This window comes from Haplochromis burtoni, unplaced genomic scaffold (assembly GCF_018398535.1).
Source record: "Haplochromis burtoni strain Fernald_Lab_line unplaced genomic scaffold, NCSU_Asbu1 Contig_356, whole genome shotgun sequence".
In the NCBI taxonomy this organism is placed as follows: domain Eukaryota; kingdom Metazoa; phylum Chordata; class Actinopteri; order Cichliformes; family Cichlidae; genus Haplochromis; species Haplochromis burtoni.
Window position 1 is genome coordinate 138,397 of NW_024582717.1, and position 25,108 is coordinate 163,504.

At 42.0% G+C, this 25,108-nt stretch overlaps 1 protein-coding gene across 7 annotated transcripts in view; it reads right to left on the reverse strand.

Moving 5' to 3' along the window:
- Nucleotides 1-1,666: 1,666 nt before the first annotated feature.
- slc38a9 (solute carrier family 38 member 9) overlaps nucleotides 1,667-25,108 on the reverse strand; it is a 99,988-nt gene continuing 76,546 nt past the window's right edge. For 6 of the 7 annotated variants that reach the window (XM_042228830.1, XM_042228829.1, XM_042228833.1 and 3 more), the window contains one exon: nucleotides 1,667-4,492. In XM_042228830.1, coding sequence (XP_042084764.1) covers nucleotides 3,886-4,492 — 607 coding nt within the window. In that variant the 3' untranslated portion in view covers nucleotides 1,667-3,885. Of the gene's footprint in view, nucleotides 4,493-20,038; nucleotides 20,240-25,108 lie in introns of all 7 variants that reach the window. The other variant, XM_042228835.1, reaches the window with a different exon arrangement.

Consider the following 25,108-nt stretch of genomic DNA (forward strand, 5'->3'; position numbering starts at 1 on the left):
CTTAGCGATTCTGATGCGTCCGGTCCGCGCTGTGATTACGTCTTTTTGGGGGACTAGTAAAGCGCTATATAAAAACAGGCCATTTACCCTGAATCCTCCTGCTAAACCAGCAGACTGAGGAAACCACAAAGTGAATTAAAGCTAGCAAGCTTCGTGTTAGCACACTAACACGAATCTTGCTAGTGTTAGTATGTTATTTTGTTAGCAGCATAATGCAGTTGTTTCTGTCCTGTATGCAGTTTGCACTGTACCATTGCTCTGTTGTCCTTTTGTAAAGTAAAAATAAAATTAATGTCCATTTCCACCCTACAGACTGCACCATTATTTTCCTCCTCCAGCACTGGAATGGAAATCATGTGATTGCAGCACAAGTGCAAGTGGAACCGATAAGCAAAATCGTTAAGCAAGCAGACTAACATTTATAAAGCATTAAACTACTGGAAATTGGGACCCAGTACAACTGAACTACTCAGAATTTAATTCCTATCCTTAGATGTCATTGTCTCCACTAGCCCTCCTGTAAAAATATTGCACACCAATTACTGCCTTCCACAGGTTGTCAGTCTGACAACCTGTAGAAGCACTGGCACATTTCACTATCTCTCTTCACACTCTTCGTACTTCTGTCTTGGTCAGTCTCATGTTACCAAAAACACTTTAGTAGTGCAAAGCTATGTGTGACACAGTAGCCATCCCTTCTAACCATCAGAGAGCATCTTATTGATGTGGTGTGAACAAATGAGGTCCCCAAGCCTCCATGTTGCGATTTATGTTTGTCTGTAAGGCTAATATCTCATAATTAGCATCACATATGTGTGTTTGTGTTTTGTCATTTACTGCACACAGTGTTTGGAGGTGGACTGCTCCTCTGATACTATTAGACATTACAGAGAAAGTCCCCTTCTCTAAGGAATTTAAGGGGGAGGGTTGTCTCACTAGTGAGTGCACCAGAAGGTAAACATGGTCACGAGTTTCTGGGCTTGGAGAACTCTCTCTTTTCATGCGGGTCTAAAGGAGGGTAAGAGGTGGTTGCCATGGTGACGAGTGAAGTAGTCAGAAAGCTGCAGAAGAGGAATGGTGCCAGGATTGGGTTCATTCTGAACTAAAGGTGAACTAAATGGTAAGTTTACTACAATATATTATAATATATATCATAAATTAGTAATATATATATTACCTTTAATCAGCAAGCTAATATACATCATATGATAGCCAGCATTAAGATGAATTCATTATTAATTATATTAATTAAATGATACAGGACTGAAGTTGTCCCGCTACCCATGTGTCTTTAGCTTTCCTAAACTGCTTAAAGCTTGGCAAGATCTGCAGCTTTACCTTATGCACTCAATAAGTCATGAACACAAATCAAAATTTTGTGCTCAAAAATTACTTTTATTTGCTTTCATGAAAGAAGACATTACATGAAAAAAAAATTACATGTTTAATGGGTATCAAAGATACAAGTAAAATACAGAATTAAAACAAAATGGCATTGCTCAGCACATAGAATAACATGTATGTAAAGGGAGTACAAATTTGTGTTATTATTTATTTTCAGTGTAATATGCAGCCAGGACTTAATTTGAAGTTGTGTAGTTAGACTACACTATAGTGTTTACTATAAGAAATTATTCACTAATCTGCCTGCTTTCCTGGGTTTTTGACTGCAAGTCCATTCTTTACATCACATCCACTTTCCCACAGTGTCAAACAACTCTGACAATACTGACATCATCACTCTAAGCTGGATAATTTTCTTGCCTGCCTGCTGCAAGACAATCAGCCTCTCTTATGTGTGTGCTTTAAATCTCACTGCTGTTTCGTCATTCTGTCTTTCAGACTCTCATATGTGCAACCCGACTCCTCCACATTTCCTTCCATTCAGAACCCACATCCAAGCCTTCATCCTCAATTCCACCACTGCCAGCATCTAGACACCAGGAGTCTTGTCCTAATTCCTATCATTGTTGGGACTTTGTTCTGCCATGAGCGGTCCAGAAGGTCTAATTACAAAGTTCTCTTTAAAGAACTGAAGAGAATTCATCTTCAGTTCTTTAAAATGATCAGTCCTTACCAAAAAACCCAAACTGATAAAAAGCCATAGATTTGACATATAAATCATGTTCACATGTATGCTCAAATGTGAAATGTGTGTTTTATTTATTATTACAGCTGCACAAGACTTTCATTGTATCAATCAATAGTGAGACAGAACAACTGAAAGTTCTTTTTTAATCCCAAATGCTTTGACACTAACACACAAAACACATAATGTGATATTCAGTGAGAAACAACAATGCAGGAGATTTTCCTGATATATTTACATAAATTAAAGACACCCCCATTTCAAAACAATGTTCTCTGTGTTATGCTAACCATTCAAGTGACAAAATGTGCAAGATATTTTTTTCTCTATGTACTAATGTGTGCAGATGAAATGACTGTATATCTTGCATTGTTTATATTCAATCTGTTGTAATTAATTGTAATTGTATATCAAGACAGGACATTTAAATTAAAAGGAAAAACCTGAACTTGACTCTTACAGCAAGAGGATAACAAGTTAATTTGGGGGGAAATTTCAATTTCAATTTTTTTTTTTCAGAAATATGGTTTAAATTAAAGGAAATTACCACAATTTATACATTCAGCACTTCTCTAAGATCCACAGTGCAATACAAGGCACTGGTTGGATTCACACAAGAACAAATCAGACATAGATCTTGTAGCTAATTTACTTTGTAGATATTGTTGATTTAAAGATACTATTTTAAAGAATTGCTGGTCTTCACACTAGTAGTCGTTGACTGTACCACCTTAACTGAGACAGTTTATACTTAGGCAGAACATCTGTCAGCATAGGAATAAATAAAACTTCTAAGGAGGATTATGGGGCATGTGAAAACCAGCATCCAGCTTAACCCATACCAGAAACTTTAGGATTATTAGGCTGCTACTCTTTAAGCATGAACATTGTTTAATTGTTATAACAATGCCATACAATTCAGTGAATACTTCTTAAACATAGAAATGGTCGAATGTAAATACAACTCTTTGTGTGTATCTTATGCACCTTGTTGAGGCAAACTTTAATGAATGTATATTTATCTCACAGCTACAATATTCATTTCTGGCAGGTCATCCACAGTGTAGTCCAGTGATGAATAAAATTATTAACTCATTCAGCCATTGACGTCTATAGCCGTCAATTGCAGTGAATGAGTCAATGGGTTTAACTCATTCACTGCCAATGGCTGGCAGTGAATGAGTTAAGATCTCTGACATTTTGATGGAATCCAGGTTATAAGCTTACTAATAATATATACCATAAGACTGTGATAAAAGTAGGACATCAGGTAAGAAAACCATCAATTCAAGTCAATTGTCTGCTCATTTTTTCATGACAGCATTTAAGAACATAGCATGCACTTTGAACCCATAACATTTGATTTCAAATATGTCAGTGGGTGCCCTAAAGTGCAAGATGTTAAAGGCAGACAACACAGAGCATCTGATTATTAACTTGAAGAATAAGAGGGTGATACATGGCCCAGTATGCAATATTACGGCCCCTTAAGCATACTAAACAGAAAGGCACCATTGATATTTGTCTGCACTGAAATATTCTTTTAACTATACTATGAACTGCTGCATACTAGCGTATGGCACTTTACCTACAAGACATTTGTACTGTTTTTTTTATAAAACTTTATTTACTACATCTCTAAAATAAAAGTTTCATTCTTCATTTGTCTTTAAAAGTCTTTACACAGCAAATAAATTATGAGAATTTATCGAAAATAAAGGTTTAAAGATTGTTTATATTCTTCCTCCATGTGAAGTAATCTTAGCAATTTCTTTTCTTTCTTTCTTTTTTTTACTTTACGCAGCAATTAAATCTTGTTGGTTGATGAGGCTAGATGACTTTACTGGTAGGTCATCATTTGGTGATGCTGGGTTAGTCCTGCCGCTATCTACAGCCCTGAGTAAAAGGACTGTATTCCTGTCTGCACTTAGGAAGGGTATGTGTTCCCCCCGAGGATCCTCTGTATCACTTACTAGTATGCTGTCACCATTTAACCTCAAATAATCAACCACATGGTCAGTGACACTATTGTTGCTGCAGTCACTTACATTGTTGTTTGTGTTAATTAATTTCACAGGTGCTATTGAAAACATATAGCTGGCAGCTCTGGTGTCCTGTATGGTTTGGTAGTCAGTATTCTCCATAGCGAACAGTGGACTAGATGGCAAGCTATCTGCCACATGGCCATGATTGTAGTGTGAAGAGGTTCTCTTTTGTACATCCCGGCTTGAGGACTTGTGCAGCTGATGCAGCAAAGGGCGCTCTTCCTCACCAGAGGGACTTAAAGTCACAGAGGGAACAGAGATAGCTAGGCTGGATATGGGGGCTGAAATCTCGGATGGAGGAGAGCCAGGGGTTGCAAGAGAGTTCTGCGACTCTGAAGTTGCCATCACTGGTACAAACCTAAAAAAAAAAAAAAACACATGTGAACAATGAACTGAATGAATTGAACTGAAGAAGCTTCTCGGATGAGAGGTGAAACGTCTTCAAGCAACTTAAAGAAGTCCAGACGCTTTTCTTTGCAAGCTCCTTTGACTACGATGACCTGGATGACTGAGAACCTTCACAGACACATGTGAACAATGATTATACAACTGGGTCAGTAGCATTTCAATTCAACATCAGTATAACTTAACACACAATAACTAATCACATTATTACTGGGTGTTAAATGAATTAACATGACATAATGATTTTCTAGTGTTGCTGACTAAAAGCACTTTTATACTTTAAGCTGCAAATTCAGTTAATTAAGCACTTTGATTTATTTACCTATAACACACACACAAAAGAAGTTTTTTTTAACAAATGATCATAAGAAGACTGCTAGTCTATGGGCTCAAACTGTGGTCATAAATATTTTGTACTTGTAAATCAGTTTTGTACTTGTAAATCAGGATTTGTATGTGTAAAAAGAATTTGTGTGTGTGTAAAAAAGATTTGTGTGTGGACTTAGCCAAAAAAAACCTGCAAGTTACAAGTACGAATTTTGACCCTATATTTCTTCCTTTCATCTGATTGGTCAATGTCATGTCAATCACAAATGTAACAATCCAATCAGAGAACAGATGGGTTTGGCGGTCAAATCTTTTTTACGTTTCAAAAGTACCGATTTGGCACCGGTATCGGATAAAACCTAAACGATACCCATCCCTATACATGATATGTCTGTGAGTCTAATATTTCTGCAAGGCGTAATTGTATCTGACAGAACAACTACAGATGAAATGAGAGAGTGCATTTAATCCAGGGGTCGGCAACCCTGGGTGCGCGTGCCAGCTTAACTGATGGCAAGACCATAGCTGGACGATGGTGATTTTTCGTTTTTATGGGCCGATTATTTATTTATTCATTTTTTTAGTAACAGTATAAACAATGAAAGGTGGTGGATTGGCCAGGTGCTGGCAGATGTGTAAAAATAACTAAGTTGTTTGGTGGTGGCAATGGCGGAGCTACCACAGAGGCCAGCAGGTGGATGAAGGAAAGGGGAGGCAAGAGCAGAGACCCGAGGCGGCTGCCGGTCCGAGTGTCAGGTGAACTGAACTTCAGGAAAGAAGTTATGACCTGCAGTCTATCTGGGTAAGATATAAACCAAGTTTAGGTATAGTTTATTTTTGTAGTGCTGAATTTTTACACTCAGTTACAATAACTCGTATTGCGTACTAGCTAGAATGATGGAGTTTCTATACAGCTGGGTGGGTGCTATCATGTTGCTGATTGCGAACTTTATTTTATTCATAAGGTTAGTTAGTAGAGTTGCAACCGTCCCATAAAAAATGGAATCATCCCTCATTCAGAGAAAATATTACATGTTTCGTATTGAGCTGAGAAGGAACGCAGTTTGTCCCGTACTTCAGCTAGAATGGAAAAAGACACAAAGCTGGAGTTATTCTGTCTTTATGCTGTACAGCCTCTTCTTCTCTCATTCTCTCCCCCTCCCTCTCCTGTTGCTACTTCAATCATGAAACTGATCAATGATCAGCTGATTGGCTTTTCTCTCTTGTTTGTTTATCGCCAGCGGCGGTACTAGCCTGTTTGGCGCCCTGGGCGAACACTCCCTCTGGCGCCAGAGGAGTTCGAGTCTCCTGGAGAAAAATCCTGGTGGTTTGAGGCCCCAGGCTTGTGTTGGGTACGGTCCATCAGAATCAGAATCAGAATACTTTATTAATCCCGAAGGAAATTAGGGTTACAGCAGGCAGCACGCTAATGGCGCATGCGCACTTACAAAGGAACCTTCTGACCAACTTTACACAAACATCACATTGGGGAGACATGTCAGAAAGGTAGGCTGATAGGAAAAAAAACAACGAAAATACATAACATGAGGTAAGAGGAGGAGAAAAAAAACCTAGTGAGAGAACAGTTTGATAACAGAAAAAACACCTCAGCACAAAAAGCACATGACTATCAATGCACCATAGAAACACAAGACAAGCAACAGGGGCGGGTAAAGGGTAAGAGAGAGCCGGTGTAGACAGCGCATCCGGTCCTGCAGCATGTCTGCGCTGGTCCAGTCGACTGCCATCTTCCCCGGTAGGGCACAAGCATCGAAGGCGTTTGGAAAGGGAGGGGGGATCAGTGTGTGCATATCAGTGTATGTGTGTGTGTGTGTCCAGAGTTCAGCTGAGACAGTGTCCTTCGCCCGCCAGGCTAAGTAAACAGTCTTCCAGCCAACCCAGGTGGCCTTGCATGGAATGGGGGGAACAATCTAAACATAGTCGTTATCAGGGTGTTTTGTTCAGCTCCAGCCTTGAGACCGCAGCTGGCGCCGAAGGGGTCTCCGCATGAAGTGATGGTGGTTTTTACTCTAGTGCAAACAACTCATATGAATTTCAAAGCTGTTCTAACAGTCCAACACTGGTCTCTCAATCTCCCGTTGGAGAGCCGTGAGCTTTGCCATGATGTTACTTACATTCCGTGATGTTGTCATTCTTGTGCTCAAAGAGCAGGTTCTGAGAACTCACGACTGCAGTGCACTTCCCAAGATGTGATCCAATTTGCGCTCAAAGGTGTTATTCGAGCTAGCCCCTCCAGATGTAATTCAGTTTTTCACTCAGAGGTCTTGTTCTGAGTATTCACAGCAGCCGTGCGTTCTCCAAGATCTTATCCGTGCTGCACTCAATGAGCCCATTTTGAGAAACTCACGCCTCGTCCCATCATTTCAATTCCAGCGGGCAGCCTTGTGGGGGTTTGAACAGCCGGTTCCGCTTCCTTAATTCTTCGATAAGCCAGGGCCAAGCCAGCTCCGATCAGCAAGAACCCTGTTATCATGGTTCCGAATAGGTAGATATCTTCAGCAGTCAGGCTCACCCGAGCCCAGAATTCTCGTTGAGAAGGGGTGTCAATTGCATTCAGAGACCAGTTGATCAAATCCATAATTCCTCTTTTAGGTTTTAGAGAACAGACTGTGAGAGAGTGTTCCAGGGAAAAGTAAGTAAAAACACAAGACAAGACAAGACAAGGACATAAGAAGCTAAGCAGGGAAGATAAGGGCAGGAGAGGACAAAAGTGCGACCGCCTTCGCTGAGAGCCAAAAGAGATGTCCATCACAAGGACATTGGCTCGAGCGCGCTGTTGGGGAGAAGCCGGCCCAGACCTGTGTTTGGTCCAAGTACGTCACAGGGACAGCGGTTCGGATACACTGTCGGAGTCCATTTCTGCGTACTATAGTGCACGGAGTGGCGGTGTTCGTTCCTTGGTCCGTAGAAGGCAAGGACCTCACGGGGGACGCCTCATGTAGTAAAATGGGATCTAGATCCAGTAGAGCGGCAGACGTTCCACCAGGCAGCCAGGGACAAAACTCAATATTTGACTGTATGGTTAAGAAATGGGGAATTGGGTGTATGAAATATGTTGTTAAGTGGCAAAAAGTAAACGGGTTTCCCGGGAAGGGATCGCTGAGTGTTAACCAGTTAAAGAAAGTAGAGAAACAGTTGCAGGAGGAGGAAGTGAAATTTTTGAAATAAAGGAAAGTTAACACTGTAGATTTGCGTAGCATAAGCGATGAGAAGGAATGTTTGAAAATGTGGATGATGGAAGCAGAAAGGAGGGAAAAGAAAGCAGCTCTGAAAGAGTTGCCTAGAGAAGTGCATGGAAGGGAAGCTGATGCAGAATCGGCCTCAGCGCCTCTTCCGCCGCCGTATATCAAGGAGAACAAAACATAATTTCCCTGTTCACACACTGTTTGTGCTTCTCCTTGTGCCCTAGTACAAGATGTTTTGCCGGGCCTGAACGCCGATGCCGATCTGGATTCCTTGCCTGACCCTACGCTGGGGGTAAGACACCTGACCTACGAGCATGAAGAAAACCATGGATATTGTCAGGCTTACAAGCAAAGACAGGTCGAATCTGTGGATTATTTTATACTTCGTATGATAAATGTGTTTGAAGCTAATGGTGGAATACCGAAGGATGACATGACAGGTGTCACCGCCTCCACATGTGAGCACCATCTCTGCGGCCATATTTTACGGGGACTAAGATCAGATGTGGCAGCCGAAGTAAGGTGTTCGCAAGTGGGGAGGGAAAATGAACCTCGGCTAACGGAACTACGACACCATGCCCGCCACGCTCAGAACCACCTTGACGAAAGTAAAAAGCAAGAAACAGGAAAAACAGAGCGGCGACCTCCACAACGCAACCTTAACTCTGTAAAAAGGCCTCAGCGAACCCGCGGGGTGGCTTCCACTGTAAAGGCAGCTGGCACGGCCGAGGCCGGGGGGGAAGACGTGATCGACAACGTGATTGACGACGTGATCAACGGCGTGATCAACGGCGTGATCAACGGCATGATCGACGGCGTGATCGACGGCATGATCGATGGCGTGATCGACGATGCGATCAACAACGACAGCAGTGGTGAGGAGACCTAGATGCCTGCTTATCCTGTGGTAAGCTTGGACACTGGAAGCGGAATTGCCCTAACCGAGGCTATCCAAGACGCGAACATCATCAACACTAAAACGACCAAGTGACCAGGGCCAGTGGTGGGTGCAGGCAGACTGAGACCAGAGGGAAAGGACGCCAGAGAACGCTTCAGGCTGTGGTTTTCCCACCTCATCAGAACAGGGAAGTGAAAATCACACACACACACACACACACACTGACGTAGAAAGTGTTTTACACACAGACACACACACTTTAATACATCACACTTTTGAGCATGTAGAACGGTTTCTGTGTCACCAGCTGGTACATACACTCAACAAAAATATAAACGCAACACCTTTGTTACTGCTCCCATTCCCCATGGGATGGACGTAGAGACCTAAAATTCATTCCAGATACACAATATAACCATCCCTCCCAAACAGTGGTCACAAATCAGTCCAAATGTGTGGTAGTGGGCACATCTGCTATATTGAGATAATCCATCCCACCTCACAGGTGTGCCACATCAGGATGCTGATCTGACATCATGAGTAGTGCACAGGTGTACCTCAGACTGCCCACAACAAAAGGCCACCCTGGAATGTGCAGTTTTTTGCGCTATTGGGGGTCTGGGGACCCAGAACCGGTCAGTATCTGGTGTGACCACCATTTGCCTCATGCAGTGCAACACATCGTCGCATGGAGTCTATCAGATTGTCAATTGTGGCCTGTGGAATGTTGGTCCACTCCACTTCAATGGCTGTGCGAGGTTGTTGGATATTCGTGGGAACTGGTACACGCTGTCGTATACGCCGGTCAAGCACATCCCGAACATGCTCAATGGGTGACATGTCCGGTGAGTATGCTGGCCATGCAAGAACTGGGACATTCTCAGCTGCCATCTGCCCTGAACAATGTGAACCATGATTCATCCGTGAAGCGCACACCTCTCCAACGTGCCAGACGCCATCGAATGTGAGCATTTGCCCACACAAGTCTGTTACGGCGACGAGCTGGAGTCAGGTCAAGACCCCGATGAGGACGACGGGCATGCAGTTGAGCGTCCCTGAGACGGTTTCTGACAGTTTGTGCAGAAATTGTTTGGTTGTGCAAACCAATTGTTCCAGCAGCTGTCTGGGTGGCTGGTCTCAGACGATCTTGGAGGTGAACCTGCTGGATGTGGAGGTCCTGGGCTGGTGTGGTTACACGAGGTCTGCGGTTGTGAGGCCGGTTGGATGTGCTGCCATATTCTCTGAAACGCCTGTGGAGACGGCTTATGGTTGAGAAATGAACATTCAATGCACGGGCGACAGATCTGGTTGACATTCCTGCTGTCAGCATGCCAATTGCACGCTCCCTCATTGCTTGTGGCATCTGTGGCATTTTGCTGTGAGACAAAACTGCACATTCCAGGGTGGCCTTTTGTTGTGGGCAGTCTGAGGTACACCTGTGCACTACTCATGATGTCAGATCAGCATCCTGATGTGGCACACCTGTGAGGTGGGATGGATTATCTCAATATAGCAGATGTGCCCACTACCACACATTTGGACTGATTTGTGACCACTGTTTGGGAGGGATGGTTATATTGTGTATCTGGAATGAATTTTAGGTCTCTACGTCCATCCCATGGGGAATGGGAGCAGTAACAAAGGTGTTGCGTTTATATTTTTGTTGAGTGTATGTACATTTAAATAGCGCGCCTTATAAATCACTACCCTTGTATAAAATGTTAGTTTGTAATCAGGAAGTAGAATTTCTTGTAGATTCCGGGGCCACCAACTCTGTATTACGCTCAGATTCTCTCTCACCCCAGCCCGTGCTGGGTGAGAGGTTCACTCATTCTGTGTCCGCATCAGGAACCATACAGAGAGAAACTTTCACCCCTGTGTTGTGTAGACGGACAGGGTAGAAAATTCACACACGGGTTTCTGTGGTCAGACCTGTGCCCGGTCAAGTTGCTTGCCAGAGATTTGATGTGCAAGCTGAAAATAAGTTTAATTTCCTGCTATAATGGCATTAAAATCACGCAATCTGACTATGATTATATGATGGTGAAATATAGCCCCGTGACCCCGGCTTTCGCTTACGGGTGGAAGCTGGAGGAGGGGCTGTTTGTTACAGAATTCGTACAAGGGACTCGCAACTGCATGCCTCCAGACGTCTATTTTATGGCTTCCGGAGAGTTGAGTTGCATGTCTCATTTTTCTCTGCATGGTCCTGATGACAGTTATGAGGAAGAATGGTACAGAACCGAGAATGATTTGCTAACTGTGACATGTATGTTTTGGAGCTCCACATTTGCTGCACTTGCGATTTCTCTCACTGATGAGCAAAGAAACATGTTTGCTATGGATGCATCGGTCCCACATGTTTCCCTGGCAAAAGCTTACAGCTACCAGTGGGAAGACATGGGAGAATTTATGCACTGGTGCTACCGCGCCTGTGATTGGGAGACTACAGATCACAAGAAAGCAGTGTTGTTTTCTCGGGAAATAAAAGCCTACAAGAAAACCGTGACATATACAGTCCATTGTGTCCGCTCAGTTGAGCTAGTGGACATAGCTGTCTCACACTGTCTGCTTCAAACGACACCTCCTCTAAACTCCTCACACCCCCTGCTGACAGAGGTGCCTGATGGCTTGTGGGCCTCCTATATGTATGATGTAGGCTAATTAAAGATTGTGAGCAAGTGGTAATCACTTCAAAGTCCTCTTTTAGACCATGCCAAAGACAATATCCTCTGAAACAGGAAGCCATAGAGCCATATAGCACCATGGTGATTCCCTTCGCCCGGTGGGTTATTACTCTTCCAAGCTTGACCCAGTGGCTGCGGGCCTGCCTGGATGCCTGTGAGCAGTAGCTGCGTGTGAAAAGGCCGTTCTCGCCTCACGTGACATCGTAGGGCACTCTCCTCTGACAGTGCAGGTACCCCATGCAGTTTCTGTTATTTTGCTGGAGCAGAAAACTTCACACCTTTCTGCAGCTTGCTGGCTCAAGTACTCTTCCATACTGCTTGACATGCCCACCATCACAGTGAAACGATGCACAACACCTAACCCAGCCACTCTTCTCCCCACGCGAGAGGATGGTGAGCCACACAGCTGCACTGCTGTATTGGGTGAAACTTGTACACCTCGGATCGACCTGTTAGATGTTCCCATCGAGAACTCTGACATTGTGTTATATGTAGATGGCTCCTCCTCACGCGATTCATGTGGAACTAACCGGGTGGGTTTTGCTGTGTGTTCTGATCATGCTACTCTTGTTTCAGGCTCATCGCCCAGACACTTCTCAGCACAGACTGCGGAACTTGTGGCGCTCACAGAAGCCTGTAAACTTGCGGAGGGTGAGTCGGACACCATCTACACTGACTCTCGCTACGCGTTTGGTGTGGTACATGGTTTTGGCGCCTTGTGGAGACACAGAAAGTTCCTGAAATCTGATGGGAAGCCCAACCTGAATGCTAACCAGGTAGCAGCACTGCTGGACGCCATTCTCCTACCTGCTCGCATTGCTGTACTGAAGTGTGCAGCACACACAGGTAAAACTGATTCTGTCTCCCGAGGAAATGCTGCCACCGATGCAGCTGCCAAAGCAGCCGCCGAAGGAGGCCTACCCTTCCAACTTGTCTTGGCGCCGCTGACCACACCTAGCCTCGCTGATCTCCTGCTGTGCAGTCATTTGCCTCCCAGCCAGAGAAATCTGGCGCAAACATGGCTGCACACTGGTCAAATCTGTCTGGCGCTCCCCTGATGGCCGCCCATGTCTGCCTAACCACTTCTTCCCATGGTTTCTAAAATGGGCACATGGGTTAGACCATGTGTCTAAAGGGGGGATGCTACAAGCAGTAACATCGCTATGGTTCACCAAAGGATTTTTCCACAGCAGCTGAGAGGTGTTGCAAAAGGTGACTCATTTGTGAGACCAACGATGTGGGTCTCACAGGTAAACACTGCAACACCCCCCCGATATGCCTTTTGAACATCTAATGATGGATTTTATTGAATTGACACCAGCCGAGGGAAAGAAGTATTGTCTGATGGTAGTGGACATGTTCTCTAAGTGGGTAGAAGCATTCCCCACTAAAAGTGCAGACAGCAGTGCAGTGGCAAAAGCCCTCCTGTCAGAAATCATTCCCAAGTGGGATATCCCGGGGAAAATCACAAGTGATAATGGCACTCACTTTGTGAACCAGGCATTGAAGGAAGCTGGGCCCATTCCAAGTCCTACTGGCCACAAACAGCGGTGAAGGTTGGAGAACGAGTTACTTGGATCCACGCCAGCCACTGTAAGCTGTTTGGAGGAGAATCACCTGGAATGGAGGAACAACCGGACGAGACAAGCGGGACAGAATAATCCCCGCACCTCATTCAGGTAGTAGGCAGTCTACCCTCTACCTGCAACGATGCAACAAGCCAGGAAGCAGCTCATCACTGGGGTAGCCCTGATGCTCTTCAGTGGGCTGATGATTGCCCTCTGGAACCCATTTTCCAGGAGACCAAACTTCCCGGGACAATGCCACGACTCCAAAGAAGACTCCTATTATTTAATCATAGGAGTGGATCAGGCCGGCGCAGACACAATGGGCATAATAAAGGTAAGACTACATCGTGCATTAAGCCCAAACCACAGTGTGACCCGTGCTAATGCAACGGAGGTCACCGCCACCATAGCCAAGCAAACATTCAGACCACCAAATACTTGGCTTGACTGGATAACATACACGGCCAGTATAAGCAACATGACAGACTGTGTGGCCTGCTCTGCAGCCTGCCCCACACTGTTCACTGTGCCTGTCCCTTTATTGTTCTGGGAGAACAGACCAGGAATTGATTGCATGCTACCACTCCCCCCCCCCGTGTTCTCCCCATGCCTAACCAGAGTAAATGCCACCCCCGTAGGAGCTCCTGATGATTTATCGTGTGCTAAAATAATAAATGTCACAAAATGGGAAAATATGAGCAGCATTAACGTGGCTTGAGCCGATCTGTTCTGGTGGTGCGTTGACAAGGTGTTAAGAGACACTCTGCCCAGCAGCTGGTCAGGAACCTGGACCATTGTGAGGTTGGCTCTCCCTATAGTGTTAGCAGGGTCCCACACCTCTGCAGAGACCCATGTGGGAAGGGCCCGTAGGACCACAACGCAAGATTTTGATTTGACTAAAAACTCCACAACTTATATAGACGCTATAGGTGTCCCCAGAAGTGTCCCTGATGAGTTTAAATTGGTTAACCAGGTTGCTGGGGCTTCGAGTCTATCTTCTTATGGGTAACTCCGAATAAGAATATGGACAGAATAAACTATGTCCATTACAACGTCCAGCGACTGGCCAATCTGACACGGGATGCAGTGGCAGGCCTATCTGAACAGCTGGCTGCTGCATCCTTGATGGCCTGGCAGAATCGAATGGCTCTGGACATGCTCTTGGCTGAAAAAGGGGGGGTCTGCACTATGGTGGGTCCTCTGTGCTGCACTTTCATTCCAAAAAACACAGCTCCAGGCGGCACTGTAACCAGAGCCTTGGAAGGTTTGCAAACACTGTCATCCCAAATGACAGAGGACTCCGGCATTAATAGTTAAATTTACCCTTTTTAATTTTTCATATTTATTTCCTATCTTATTCATAGCCTTTTCCTTTTTTGTTTTCTTTAGGTCACGAGCAGTTGTCCAAGCATTTCACTACATATCGTACTGTGTATGACTGTGTACGTGACAAATAAAATTTGAATTTGAATTTGAATTTATTTAATAACCCCTTAGACGGGTGGTTCAACAGACAGTTTGGGAAGTATAAGGCCATAGTGATGTCGTTGCTAATGTCCATAGCCACTTGTATTGCCATTCTCACATGATGCGGTTGCTGTCTGATCCCATGCCTCCGTACCCTATTGAGTAGATTAATCACAGTGGCACTGACAAGAGAAAGCGAGTCTCCCAAATTGCAGCTTACCCTGTTGAAAGCTGAAGATTACATTGATGATAGCGAGAGCGAGGATGATTGTGATGAGTGAAGTTATTTTTCCTGACACTGTAAGAATGATGGATATTGTGAAACCTTTTTGAATGTGCAATGTTGCTGATGTAATTAACAGAATGTTAGGAAGAGAAATCCTTGGTATTAGTGATTGGGATGCAATCAAGAGGGTGGGAATTGTAGTAGGATTTCTCTTTAATGTATTGTCTTGATGAAATGCTTTGATGTTACTTAGTTTAGTATGTCTGGTTCACACCTCATTCACACTGGGAAACAGACGGTGAGAACCTGGGGCCCGTTCTTCGTACCTCGCTAAGTAAGTTAGCTGGATGAGATTGTTGACGATTTCGCGTGATCCTGGATCGTTCGGTTCCCCGAAGCTCATCCGGGACTTGCTGTCATAGCAACAGAGCCGTAAGCGTAAACCTGCTCGGGAGCAGGTTTACTTTATGTAAACAGGATTAGATCGCGGCCACGCAGGTATGTCCGCGTCATCATACGAAAGCAACAGCGACATTCCGCCACCGTTTCACCACAAATAAATAACATCAATGTAACTAAAGATAATGCAGCACTTGATCCTGTTATTGATGTCACACAGATACATACAGGTCATTTCCTAAAAAAGGGAAATGTACTATTAACATTCTATTACATGTATGTGATTATTACAGATGTAATCCATATTTCAGAGTAGCAATTGTAAATTACTTCGTGTAATCAAGATGAGAGACCACGGCTATAAAAGCGAAGGTGGATTTGGGAAGCCTGTCACAGCCATGTCCTGTCCGTATACGCGAGCCACCCATTGCGGAAGGTGCAAGATTGATAAGGAGAGTCCTCAGAATTCAGCGTATATTGCGGGACAGACAGGATCCTTTAGCTCAGCGCGACAGTGTGCTCATAGAGAGATATCGATATTCCCGTGAGGGTATTATTCACTTAACCAACATGTTGACGAGGGGGTGCAGGACCACCACCTGTCTTTTTTTGCTCTGCCCTTTTCTTGGTTGCTGTTATGAACAAACTAACAGATTATTTCAGGGTCTCTTTCCAAGAGACGAAAAGCAATATAAGTGATAAATATTACCATTCTGTAGAATATTCTTATATTTCACTTTTACTTGTTCCCATGTTCTAGTGGGTCCTGTTGTGGCTCTAATGTGAAAGGGGATATAATATGACAATATAATATAATGTAATATAATATTGGATAATATAGTGTAATATAATAAATCTATAAATAGGCTAAATGATAAAGTGACTGAATAGTGGTATTGTCATGCGCTTTGGGTGCCTTGAAAAGCGCTATATAAACCCACTCCATTATTATTGTTATTATTACATTACTTACGAGTTTGATTTGTCAGCAACTTTCTGCCAGCCCTCTCTCCTTGCTTTTGCAGCCTTTGCAGTGTTCCCTTGCGTTTTAATTAAACTCTGAAACTCCTGAAATCCCGCACTCATGAGTTCTTGCTCTGCTGCCGGAAAATACCGAGCACGCCCCTTCGACATTTTCGCCGACCAATCAGAGGCTTGCCGATCACTGTTTCTGCTATCGATGCGTAGCCCCTTTTACGACACCCAGTGATCGCACATTACTTCATCCAGCTGTAGTAATCGTCAACAGCAGGTGTGTTCGGGGAACCGGATTAGCGAGCTCACGGTTAGCGCGATGATTTGATCTTGGATGTGTCATTTGATCTTGGATGTAGTAAGCGACGTACGAAGAACGGGCCCCTGGTGAATGTCTCCCAGGAGATGGAAGCTCACACAGGTAGGCTTGGCCCCACAGTGGGGGAGAGTCTCAAAGGTGTTAGAGGGTTTTCTGTTTAGAACCAAGGTATGAACTGCAACAGTAAAAGCCTTTTGTTCTATGACTGTGTTTTAAAAAGGACCTGAACTGTTCATTGTCAGAGACAACTCTCAGTGCCGCCTGACTGACGTCTCTCCTCATGCATGGGAAATAAAGTGTTGGGTTTTAACTGCTCATCAGGTCTGCAGGCTTTGTTAATAAATTTCCACGACAACACACACACACATAAAGAGAGAGAGAGAGTATGCATAGTATGCAAACGGCTACCACACAGCCATCATAATTTGTCATACAACGAGAAGAGGACAAATCAACAATTGACAATGTATAATTAATATTAAAATCTGTAACATAATGTATTGTTTGGAGTTTAGTCTGTTACTGTTACTATTTTTACCATTTGTTTTTTGGAGCAACTGTAACCTACATAAAAGTATTCTGGTTCTGATTGTTTCAGTATACATGACCTGCCATGATCCAATGACACATCTGCTTGCCTGTATCTTTTGCTCGTTTCTCCTCCACTTATTTTCTCTATTTTCTAAAATGAGGACCTGATGGCTTTGAACTTTTCTTGTCCATCTTCCATTGGTTTTAATTTTGCACTCCCGTATGAACACAAATCCCCCAACCCGAAGATCACCACAACATAACCTAACAAACCTACACCTTAGTTCACAGATTCACTTTGTCTAGGGTGTATTGCTGGGATTTCACACAACCCAGGATTCAAATCATGAATACATAATGGGCTTGGATTTACAACATTATGAATGAAATGTGCTCTATTTGGAAGCAGCAGGGTCCCCTCCACTTTCAACAGGTTGTGTGTGAGATTTTAAATCATCAAACTGTAAATTATAAATTTTAAATTGTTATTGATCTCTTTACCGCTAGTCCTAAAGTGGATACCTTTTTTCTTACTCTTCCTATATTTATTGTTTGTTTATTTGCACTGCTGTAACTGGAGCCTTGTTGTCTAGTCTCTCTATATATTGTACTGTATATAGCGAATATGAGAATAAAATTTACTTTGACTTCAGCACCAAGCAGGCGCTCGCGCTCACTTTTCACATATAGAATTTCAAAAAGACATCGGTGCAAATTATAAGTCTGTATCATAATGTCTGGTGTTTTCGTGTTTGTTGGTTTGTTTTTATTTTGTTTTATTTTGCGAGTTGGTTATTAGATGCTGCTCCAGCCAGCCGGAGAAACCCCCGCCACCCTGCCCTCTCCTCCCTGTGCCGCAAGCAGCTGGCACACCTCACAAACGGAGGGCACCCTTACTCCCAGCAAATGGGCGATAGAAAACCGATCGGTGCCTATGCCATTTGCGCTGACTGATGTCGGGGCAGCATGAGTACAAGCAATTTTTTAAATTTTTTTATTTTTTGCAGATGCCCGTGATGCCGCCCCCACCATGATGCCGCCCCGGGCAACCGCCGGTGTCGCCCGTATCAAAAACCGCTATTGTAACTAGGTAACCACTGCTCATCTTGCTTGACCCAACAGGTCAAGGGTTCTGCTATGACAGTTGTCAGAGGAGAACCAGCATGACTTTGCAGTGGCAAAAATGGAATCTGTTGCATGTATGGTGATTAGCACCACTTTCAAACCAATACTCTAGTTTTCATTAAAGTACTGAGGGAGTAGCCACTTCCTAACCTCACTGGATACTCAAATTCTTTCTTTCATTTTATTGCTCTCCTTTTCTGTGTCTAAAGAAGAAAAACAAAAATAAACAAAAATGTTTTTAAAAAATACACAATCCTCTATTTTCTCTCAGCCAGTTTTTTTAAGCCATTCTTTTGGTTAAATAATTGGATACATTTTATAGACCTCTTTAATTTTTCTTCAATGCTTACAAGGGCAATGCTTACAATTTTTGTCAGTTTGCTTCTTTACATGACCCCAGTGGGTTTTAAATGAAACAGTTAAGATGTTATTTTAATGCAGACCTTCAGCTTTAATTCAAGGGTTTTGAAAAAGTATTTCACTAATTGTTATAAAGTACTGAAATATTTAATAATAATACTATAAATTTCATATACATGGGCCCCATTCTTTTAGAGATAAAAGATGTGAGACATTGCAGAGAGCCTTTATAAAGACACATAAAAAATATAAGTTATGTTAAAACTTGCATGTTTAAAAATACTTATTTGTACATCCACAATATTCTTAATATAGTCTGGTTACAGAGTTTAAATTCCTCCCTCAGTGTTCCCTCTGTGTGATCCAACTTCTCTGGATATGCAAAGTAGTGTGGTACAGGAATGACATTCTGACTTGCACCAAACACTTTTTTTTTCTTTTTGTAACAGTGTAGATAGCAAAAACTTGTCAGATAAACAAGTCAACAGTCTGGCACTTCCTTAAAAAGCAGGAATCCACTGGCTAGCTCAGAATCACCAGAAGGCCTGGAAGACAACTAAAGTGGATGACTGTAGATTTTTTTCCATGATTAACAAGTTTAGGGAAATTCCTTCACAACATCTTGCCAAGTCAAGAACATTTTTGATGATGTAGGTATATCGTCGAAGTCTGCAATTGCAAAATTCTTTCATGAATGTAAATACATGGGATTTTTATAATGATAAGATAACTATAGCTATGGTGAAGAAAAGTGGCAGCTCATGCACTTTTGTTTGGTTTTTTTTTAATTTCTTTTGTTTTATCTATAAAACTCAAACATGTGATATGATATTTCAATTTTATATATCTTAGATCTGCTGCACATTGTTAAAGATACTTCATTGAGGTAACATCATACAAAAATAAATAAATAAATCTTTCCTGCATCCATTTCAAATTAAAAGCACTCAAGTCTTTCACTCAACAGAAACACTGGCCTTTAGGTTTTGATTATGTCATATTTGTATGAACTTACTGTAGACAGATTTGAATGATGAAATATTCAAATATTTCAAATGATCTTTTAAAATAATTCATTGTAAGTACCATTTTTCTTGAAAGACAAGAATTATTTTCTGAGAGGTATTCATTTTCGATTTCAATGAGCTGTATATACTTTCTATTAACATTTTATTTTTATTTATTTTTCCATTTCTTCCATTGTCATATTTTGGAGACAGTAGTGTTGGACTTTGATGCACACTATAACACACAATAGTGACATCATATGTTCTGAAGTATTTACCATATAGATTTAGCAATTTTCTGTTTTTTTGCCATTTCAGAAATACAGGCTAGATGTCTCCTAAAGGATTGGGTTCATATTCTTCATGGTTCAGATTGAAAATTAATTCATTAATTAATCAATTACCTTAGAGTTTATGGCAAGTGTCTGTTGGAGTTGGGTGCATCTCGGCACTTCTTTGAATGAGCACTTAAGTCACTGGTGCCACCGGTGGCATTCAGACGACCCCGGGCACCCTGTGTGGCACGTTGGCTATTCTCCGCCAATGACATCACAGAGACAGACTCAGTGTCAGACTGTACACTGTTGCTCCAGTCATTACTCCAGCTGCAGAGACAGGGAGGGCGTTGTTTACATAATGACAGTCTTTAGGCCTGTAGACCATTAAAGCAATTAATATGGGAAAAATTTCTGCACTGAATATCTTCTTTCTGTTATCAAAGTATGTTTTGTATTCCAGGTTATGTATGAACTATGTATGAACATGTATGCAATTTAAAATGCAAGTGTTAATTCTGTCATCAGGAAAAACCAGTACCCAGTAAATTTTTTCTGATCTTATTCATCTTTTATCTTACTAGATGAAACAATTTTCTACATCTAAAGAGAAGTGACCTTTTCAAAAGCATAGCAAAATAATAGTAGAGTAGTTGTCCGCAATGTTCACCAGGAGGTGGACACACCGGGGGGGACAGAAGGACTTGAGTCCATTTGGATTGAGACCATCAGGACTAGCACACATTGACTGAGGTATTGTCAGTGCAGACCTTATCTTATGGTACCTCATAACTCAAACTTTCTTGATGAGCTGTGACCTCTGCCCCAGCTTCCTTCAAAAGGCCTTCTTTCCCTCCTTAATACTTAAAAAAGGCATTTAAAACAAAGTGGTTTCTTGGCTCTAATACTTGCCTTCTTGTTCCCTAACTTGAATATACTTAATTTTTGTGGATCCGAATTTGTTTTTGGGAAAATGGTAAACATGTTATATTCTCACTGCACATGATGCTGGATACTGCGTTTGCCTCTGAAAAAAGGCAACCAATGAGAGAGGTTTTTACACTGGGAGGAATCTTGGAGTAATTTCTGGTCAGGATATTTCCCTGAGCACACACAATAAGCAAATATGTAGAACTCTCTTCATTCATTTGGACAATATCAGTAAAATTTGAAATATCCTGTCTCAAAATGATGCTTAAAAGCTAGTTCTCACATTACTCCTAACACTGGACTACAGCAATTCATTATAATCAGGTCGCTCTGAAATATTCCTGAAAAGCCTTCAGTGGTTCTAGAACACTGCAGCAAAAGTAGTAATAGGAACTAAATAAAAAGAGGCCCTAATTCTCCCATATTAGCTTCTCTTTATTGGCTTCCCGTTATTCTAAAAGAGGAGCCTGCAGACTGACTCCCTGTTCCAGGAGTTTTATCTGTCCTGCTGTTCTTACTATGCCAAGTTGATAGCCTTTCCAGCAGACCACAGCATGACAGACTTGGAGAACTCATCACAGCACTGTCGTCAACCATGGCACACCCCAGGGCTTCGTTCTCAGCCCACTCTCATATTCACTTTTCACACAAGACTGCACCCCTATTCATAACACAATTTTTATATACAATTTTGCAGATGACACAGCTGTGGTGGGGATGATAACCGACAACAATGAGACGACCTACAGAGAGGAGGTCCAGGGATTCACATCCTGGTGTTAGAACAACCACTTGCTCCTCAGTACCAGCAAGACAAATGAGCTTGTTGTTCACTTCAGGAAACATAAAATGGATACATCACATGCCAGTGGACAAACTCTTTTTTAATTCCCTCCCCTCTGGCAGGCTCACAGTCATGAGAGCACAGACAGTATTTTTGCTCTCATGACATGCTCTCATGCTCTTAACAACAATTAAAACTTCACATGTGAATTCAACAACCCATGCATGTAGAACTCAGCAGCTACCCACACAAAGAAGCCATGATACATGCAAGGGTTTCTGCTTTGTGAGTGTTGTTATAGATTCACTCTCTCGCAGGTAACTCTATTCTCAAAGCTGAATTCTGCTCAGTCTAATCAACCTGACTTTCCTCAGGTGATAGGACAGAGCAAATTTTATATTTGTTTAAATCTGGAAACTTATATTTACTCAGATGACTATTTTTAAACATTTTTTACTTCTCTTAGGAATGACTTGTGCTCCTTATTATGATGATTTATTTTCATAAAAATATGTATCATATTGTACAACAGACTAACTGGACAGGAGTCGAGAGACTTCATAACCTTTGCATTTTAAGATTTCTGGAACATTAAAGTACTCCAGAAACAGTTTTCAGTAATTCCACAGCTACACAGAAAAAATAACTGTTGATAATTAATTTGGCAAACTCATTTTCCAAGTTATAAAAAAAATCTGTTTAAAACTGTGCTTATGTTGATGCCACAGTATAACTCGGTTTAATGCTGTGAACTGGCCTTGTCTATTAAAAATGCTGTAAGGTTAATCTGAGTGTTGGGGCTTTCTTTATATTACTGTGGGATGCTTATCTTACATCATAAATCACCTTGAGGTGGCTGTTGTTGTGATTTGACACTATATAAAAACTGAATTTGATTTAATTTATAATAACTCGTGTCTGGGACCTTCACTGAAAGTTCCTCTGTAGAGGAAGCAAGTAAAGTCTGGGGGTTATGGCTCGCTCATGCTACCCTATGCTCTAATTATGGGGGTATCACAAAGCTGGGTACTGGAAAGGAGGGTTTGTCTGTTAGTCGAGCCTCAGATTCTGGAGAAACATTGTGGTTTTTGTGCTGATCATGGAATGCTGAACCATCTCTTTAGACTCTTAAGGATATGTGAGGGTGCATGGGAGTTTTACCATCCAGACTACATATATTTTGAGCACTTGGAAAAAGCTTTTGAGTGTGTCTCTCAGAGTATCGTTTGGGGGAGTTTCTAGAGTATGCGGTATCTGGCCTGCACAACTGTTGTGAGAGCTTGGTCTGCATTGCTGCCAATAGGTTGTACTCATTTTTGGTGCATGTTGGACTCGTTGTCACAGATTCTGGTGTCCTCAGAATTTCATCCCTGCTTTTTGTAGATAAAGTGGATCTGTTGGTATCATGAGGTGGTCACCTCCAGTTTGCACTGAAGCGTTTAGATGCAGCAGGACTGAGAATTAGCACCTCAGAATAAGATCCTCAGCTATAAAAGACTGGAATACCCAGTACAGGTCCGATGTGAGATTCTACCCAAAGTAGAAAAAGGGAGCGCTGAATGTAAAAGCGAAGCTGTCAATTTACCGCCAGATCTGTCCCCACCCTCGACTATGGTCACAAACTTTGGGTAGTGACTGAATGAGGTTGCAAATACAAGCCCTGGGAATGCTTTGGTGTTGTCCTTATAAATGGGAGGAGGTGGCTGGGGAGAGGGAGATCTGGGCTCTCTGCTTAGAGTGCTGGATGGCGATCTAGCCTCCGATAAGGGGAAGAATTCTGATGGATGGATGCGTGGATAGAATGGTTGTAAACAGCCAGTCACAGAAAAAGCACTCTACATATATAGGGTTCACTTTGGTCAATATCTATTCAAGTGCTCAGTGGGCTAAGAAGTTGCCTGTAGAGTTTAAAATTATGTACAGTGATCCCTTGCTATATCGCGGTTCACTTTTCGCGGCCTCGCTGTTTCGCGTATTTTTGGGGGGTCCAGTTTTGCTTCTTTTTTTTACCGCACATTGAGTTCTGTGTCCTGATCGGCTGTAGACCAAATTGTCAAATTTACATAAATCTTCGCTAGCAGAAGACAACAAACACAACAGTGTCAGCATCAAAGGATTACAAGGCACATTAAGCAAAACCAAACAATCAGATAAGTCAAGCTTTATTCAACTTATTCTTCTTGCTTTCTCTACTTCCGCACCATTGATTCATTAATTTTGCATTCTCTCGCAGCTGCTCTATTCCCATGTTCTTGACCTGAAAAGAGGGTTTGATCTTTGGTTTCATTCTATAATACTGGACTTATTTTTCTATGAAGGTTTGAACTTTGCGATTGTTTAAACAAGAGTGAAACGTGTGAAAATGTCGATGCCTGTCTGAGAAAACTATAAAGTGTGTAGTGAGGTGTTTTACGGCCTTAAAAACATCTATAATAATTGATAAGATAAGATAAGATGACCTTTATTAGTCCCACAGGTGGGAAATTTGTTTCGTTACAGCAAAAGTGCAAAGTTATGTAGCAGAAATTAGAAAACACTGGAATGCAATAAAATAAAATACTATATACAATAGAATAAAATAGAATAATATATACAATAGAATACAAATGTTATATACAACTTTGCGGATTTCACCTATCGCGGGTTATGTTTAGAACGTAACACCCACGATAAACGAGGGAACAACTATATATAGTTTTTCTTGGTGTTCTTACTCTTGTCTTGATCATTAGGTCACTAACAAGCAAGATGGATGAACTAATAGCGTTACTCTGGAGTCTGATGGAGTATCTGGAGTGTAGCCTGATGTGCTTTAGTGAAATACAGATGAAACAGGACATTCCCGATGACAGTGTATCTATTGAAGGCTTCCACACTGTTCGGGGTGGCAGTGACAGCTTGGTGAGTGGTAAGCAGAAAGGAGGGGGCTTGCTGTTCTTGTTAACAACCGATGGGCTAGACCTGCTCATATCTCAATCAAAGAACTAATTTGTTGCCCGGACAATTCATTTATTTAAAAAGGGACAATACAGTTTAACATTTAAACAGTTTCAATTTGGAGCATGAAACTGATATGCTGCACATAGAGTTTATAGGTATCACAAATTCATAAACATTCATTTTTTTTGTCACTTTTTGGCTTTTATATTCAAAATCCAAACAAACAAAATTACAACATTCAATTAAATAAAACCATAATACAACATGGCTCAAACCAATTAACTGTGTATTTTGAAAAATCAAATTTAAACAGTTTACACAGACTGTCTTTTTGACACTATAAGCAAGGGGTGTCAAACTCAAATACACAGTGGGCCAAAATTCAAAACTGGAACAAAGTCGCGGGCTAACGCTAATATTTATTGAAAAAAAAAAATCTTCTAGATATAAGAATGAATCTTTTCTTATGGACTCAAACAAGTTTTGCTGAAAAACTGAATATGGGACAAGCAAAGCTTAATACTAAACAATATATATATTAACTG